General features: G+C 34.5%; 1 protein-coding gene across 1 annotated transcript; it reads left to right on the top strand.

Annotated features, from left to right (window-relative positions):
- Positions 1 to 1,988: 1,988 nt before the first annotated feature.
- LOC102580705 (uncharacterized) lies at positions 1,989 to 3,753 on the top strand. The gene is made up of 3 exons (XM_006344083.2): positions 1,989 to 2,964; positions 3,047 to 3,124; positions 3,471 to 3,753. The coding sequence occupies exons 1-2, from the start codon at positions 2,158 to 2,160 to the stop codon at positions 3,113 to 3,115; spliced, it is 876 nt and encodes a 291-aa protein (XP_006344145.1). The 5' UTR covers positions 1,989 to 2,157; the 3' UTR covers positions 3,116 to 3,124; positions 3,471 to 3,753.
- Positions 3,754 to 5,104: the final 1,351 nt, after the last annotated feature.

The raw sequence follows: 5,104 nt of genomic DNA, 5'->3' as shown, positions 1-5,104 counted from the left end.
AAATTTTGTACTTTCTTGGTTAATATATAGAGAGAAAAGATTATGTATATATAGTAGGTAAATGATAAACTATTTTGATGAAAATTATGTACCAGTTAATACACTATTTATTTGTAGTTGGTGTTTATAAAAAACAAGACAGTTTGGTAACTACACTTCACAGTTCAAATAATGATGTTATGAGTTTAAATTTCAATAATCTCATGACAACTCCTCGTTTAGAAAAAATTTATGTTAACTATGTGTGATCAAGAGAGGAATTTGTATTAATTAAGTGGTGCTTAACTTGCTATATGACAATCATGTTCTTAATTGGTAAATTGAATGTCCTATTTGAATCAAGACTATAAAATGAATGTCGCAAAGTCATAGTAATAAATACAAGATGAATATACTTATACAAAATTAGAAAAAATTAAAAATGATCAACTTCATTGCAAGATGCAAGCTATGTAGGAAGTAGCAAACACATTTAAGGACAAGATGATTATATAAAAAGTTTCTTGAGATTGTATGATAGTTTTGACCAACTCAAAAGGCAAGTCTTTATGAAATCATAGGAATATTGAAAGTGTTAAAAGAAGACAAAATATATCTAAAATCATGTGGAAGAAAATCAAATTTATCGGAATAAGTGTAGATGTAATGAAAGGTAGGATACAATGGTCATATATCAAAAAATTTAGTAGCTCAATTAGTTATCTAAATTTATACATCTTTTTGACGATTTGATTTTTCATCTTGTAATCCTCTTTCACCATTTTTTCACCTTTCTCCTTAATTTAAAAAAAAAAGGATAAAAAAAAACGTAGGTCAAATTCTTTCTAAGAGTCTTTTAACCATATTAGAGATATTTAGGCTAGTAGGAAACAAATAAAACTTTTATTATCTACTATGATTATTTTTTTTGGTACAAAATTGACCTAAGATGAATTTAAATTTAAAAAAATAAATTATAAATGACAATTCATATGATCAAATTTTATCTCATTTTGGTAGGAACATATAAATTGTTGTTATGTCAAACTTAACATCAAATTATACAAAACCAAAAATCAAAATATATTTGCATACCATCTCCCAAATACATCTTTCTACTTCAATATTTTCTTTACAAACTTTAATCAAATACTATCCAAAACGCTTGGACGACTTTTCTATTCATCTAATTCATTTTGTTCTAAACACTTTTAAGTATTTTCTCTTAAAATGCCATTTAGGTCACATAGTAATTACGAAATTCTCTCAAATTCAATACTATAGGCAAAGAACAAAAAAGGGTGTGATAAAATGGTTTATATAAGTCTTTCAATCTTAATGTTAGTCTAGAATTTGAACAATGAAAAAGAAAAAACTTTTGATATAAAGCATTTTACCTTCTTAATCATGAATTAGTGAGTTTTTAAATATCATATATATGGATTTCGTTTGATTTTCTAGTTTGAATCAGCCTTTATCTAAACCATTAATATACTTCGTTTTATATATGGATACTGTCAGGAGATAAAGTCAAAATTGAAGTAAGTCCTTATGATTCAACCAAAGGGCATATAAGTTATCGACTCCACAGCAAAGATTTGAAGGATTCGATTTTCAACTTCACCATTGGGAATACAATTCGAGATGAAAATTTTCTTCCATAATCATACATAGAAAGCCCAACTACCAAAGAATATGGTGTAGCGGAGAAGCTCTTTCTTTAACCAAATATCAAAAAATTCTTGATACAGAGTGTTTTTTTCGAATGTATATTGAACAAAAAAACCCAATTAAAAATATTTCGTTTTTTTAAAAAAAGAATATTTAATTTGCAAAGAGTGTAATACGACGTCGTCTTATGAAAAAAAAAACCCTTAAGAAATAACAAAATGCAGACCGTCACTTGCACCGCGCATTTTAGCACATAATACTGTTTCTCCAAACCCGAACGTTAATACCCACCCTACCCCCACCACCCACCACCCCACCTATATAAGCTTGCATTCCCGGCGATTTCACACAGAAAAGCCATTAACACCCAAAAACGAAAAGAAAAAACAGAGAGAAACAGAAATTTGTATAAACTGATATAAACAGAAATTTATATATATAAAGGTTGGAACTTTGAGTTTTATAGTTTGAAAATTTGAATGTTTTTGTGAGGTGAGGTGTTTGTTCATGGCAATGGGACATGAAAGATCGAAACCTCTGCATAATTTCGACTTACCTTGTGGTTTAAAGTGGGGTAATCAGAAGTTTTTGAGGTGTGCTAAGGTGGATTCCAACGGCGAAATTCCTCATTTCCATCGGAGATCAAATGGGTCTGACTCAATCGGACGGCGGATGAGAGAAATCGACGGTATGGTTAACAATCGGAGATCGAGTGTGGTTAAGGATGAGTTGTTGAAGGAGACGGAGGTGGGTTTCACTCGGAAATTCAGGTCGGCGGGTTACAACGGTGCTGCCGGAGGCGGCGGCGGAGATGGAATCGCGGCTGTAAGGGAGAAGTTGATGTTTGATCTTCAAGCAGAGGCTGATAAGATGAAATACGCGATTTTTAGAGATGGGTTGGAGGAGGAAGTGTCTGTAACTCCGGCGACGGCACCGACGGAGGTTACGACGGATGTAGATGCGTCTAGGCCGTGGAACTTACGTACTCGAAGAGCGGCGTGTAAGGCGCCAATGAACGGAATCGCCGGCGGCGGTGGCGGTGGCGGCGGATCGAATGGAGCTTTGAAGGTTGATGTTATCAGAAACAATGGTTCGTCTTCGCTATCGCCGTTAAGGTCTGAGATCAAATCTGTAAGACTTCGAAGTGAGTTTGCCGGTGCCGGAGATTCATACACCGGCGAGAAGAGAAAGAGAACGAATTTCTCCGTTTCGCTTGGTCGGAGAGAGATCGAAGAGGATTTCATGGCAATGGTTGGACATAGACCTCCTCGTCGACCCAAAAAACGAGCTAAAATGGTTCAAAAGAATTTAGACGTAAGTATTTTATTTGAAATTTTTGATCATTTTGATGAATTGTGATTTGAAATTTACTGTTCCATTGCTGTTTGTTTTGCAGACTTTATTTCCCGGGCTATGGTTGACGGAGATTACACCGGACTTATACAAAGTCCCCGATGATCAATAGATTGAAAAGGTAAACCTTATCATAGCGGAGCCAGTATTCGAAGCTTATTGAGTTCTAAAATCAATAAATATGTATATATTCAATAGATTCTTAAGACAAAATACAAGATTTGAACTCGTGGTAGAGTCAGGATTTTCAGTGAGGAGGTTTCGAAATAGATTCTCAAGTTGTGTCAAGGGGGTTTGAACGAATGATCTCCTGGCTCTGTCTCTGGTTTGAACGAAAATTACTGGCCCATAGTCGACAGTCTAGCTTTTCCCCTCGATAAACTAATGTAGTTTCAGATTTGAATATCAAGATTGATTTCAAAATGTGTAACTTAATTGTGTTGTATATACAATGTTTGTTTTTGCAGATGGTGACTTTGATACTGGTATAGTGGCATCACCTTTTCGAGTTTGTGAATTTGATGAAACTGTTGAATTCCCGTTGGTAACGAAAAGGGGTGTAAGAGGAGGATAAAGTTGCTGCTGCAATGCTAATTTTGCGTAGAGGTGATTTGATTTGTTCATATTTTCTCTGGTTTATGTTCACTGGAATAAGTTTTAACATAGTGTGATGTTCTTAGATCAAAGACAATTGTTCATATAGTGAAAAAAAACTTTCATCTTTTCAAGTGCGTATTACATTCTACATTATGTTCATGTTCTTCTCAAACTCGAAACTTTGTGCTTCTCATTGACATTTAACGCAGTGGAATGTTCATAGATCAACACCGATCATATTGAAAGATTTGTTAATCTTTTCAAGTGCATTATGTGCTACATTATGTTTCTGTTCTTTGTCTAATAGTTGCAATTACTCGAAACTGTGTGCTTCTCTTGACACTGGTTACTCATTTCTTGTGTCTAATAGTTGCAATTCCTTTCATATTCGTTCTAAAACTCGGACAAAGCTGACTGCTCGATTTTGTTAACCTTCATATGTTGCCTCTGTTTTTGTTGAACTTGATTAGAAACTAGGATTCATAGTAGTTATTGTGTTGGCTTTTGTGTCTTGTCTTTTAGGCTCAACCAAAATCTGGAAACTGGTCTATAACCTTATCTTATTAAGCCTGGGGATTTACTTGGTACAAAATGGTTTTTTAGATACCTGTCCCTTTGCATTTGCTGTCCCTGTTCCTGCATCTTTTCTTCTTATGTAATAGAGGCATTCAAGCCAGTTCACGCACACCTCGACTATTTAACCAGGTATTTACTTTCTTCCACCTATACATCCACCGTGTAACTCTGTTGACCAAGGCTTAGGTAGAGTGGCAATGAGAAGAAATTACCTAGCATTTTTGTCGCTTTTTTTTTTTAATATAATGGTGGTGTTCAAGCCAGTCCATGCACACCTCGACTCTTCAACCACGTATGTGCTATCTTCCACCAACATATACACTGTGTAACTCTATCCACCAAGGCTTAGGTTGTGTCAGTCGGAAGGTATAACCTAGCATTTTTTGCTGATGCTGTGATTTGAACTCTGATCTCTCATGGTTTTCATCCACTTCATTGACCGCTTCACCACACCCTTAGACTGCATTAATTAGTATATACTAAGATGATCGCTGCAGTGCATTAATGTTAAGCAAGTGATTTTGTTTAGAGGACATAACTTGAGCTTGCACTTTTGATACATGTTTTCCGTTTCTTTTCCTTTATTTGGGTTTTAACTAATCTAGATTCGGGGTGCGTAAACCGTAAGGCCCATTTAAAGGTGAAGCATTGTGTATCGAAACTTTTTCTCATATTTAGAACTCGAACCGAAATTACATATGTTCCTCTTGGTGCATTGTCTAAACATGTTTTCTATTGATTAATGCTATGTTTAGTACATGTTGAGATGAGAGATGGGCTGAATTTAAGTTGGTTCGGTTTGGTAAAGATTCCTTATTTATGTGGCCTAATATTACTTTTTAGACAAGTAACATTATAATAATAAAAAGAAAATAGAAGGAATTTTAAAATTACAATGTTTAATTTTTGCTCTTAAATTTGAAAAATG

Source organism: Solanum tuberosum, unplaced genomic scaffold (assembly GCF_000226075.1).
Source record: "Solanum tuberosum cultivar DM 1-3 516 R44 unplaced genomic scaffold, SolTub_3.0 scf00051, whole genome shotgun sequence".
NCBI classification, from domain to species: Eukaryota; Viridiplantae; Streptophyta; class Magnoliopsida; order Solanales; family Solanaceae; genus Solanum; species Solanum tuberosum.
The sequence above is the reverse complement of the archived record's forward strand: the minus strand, read 5'-3'. Positions and strand labels throughout refer to the sequence as shown.

Excerpts from the sequence above, each read along its gene's own strand:
- LOC102580705 (XM_006344083.2), top strand. The coding sequence starts at position 2,158 with ATGGCAATGGGACATGAAAGATCGAAACCTCTGCATAATTTCGACTTA. Across the intron at positions 2,965-3,046 it reads TGGTTCAAAAGAATTTAGAC|ACTTTATTTCCCGGGCTATG; the intron begins GTAAGTATTTTA and ends TTTGTTTTGCAG.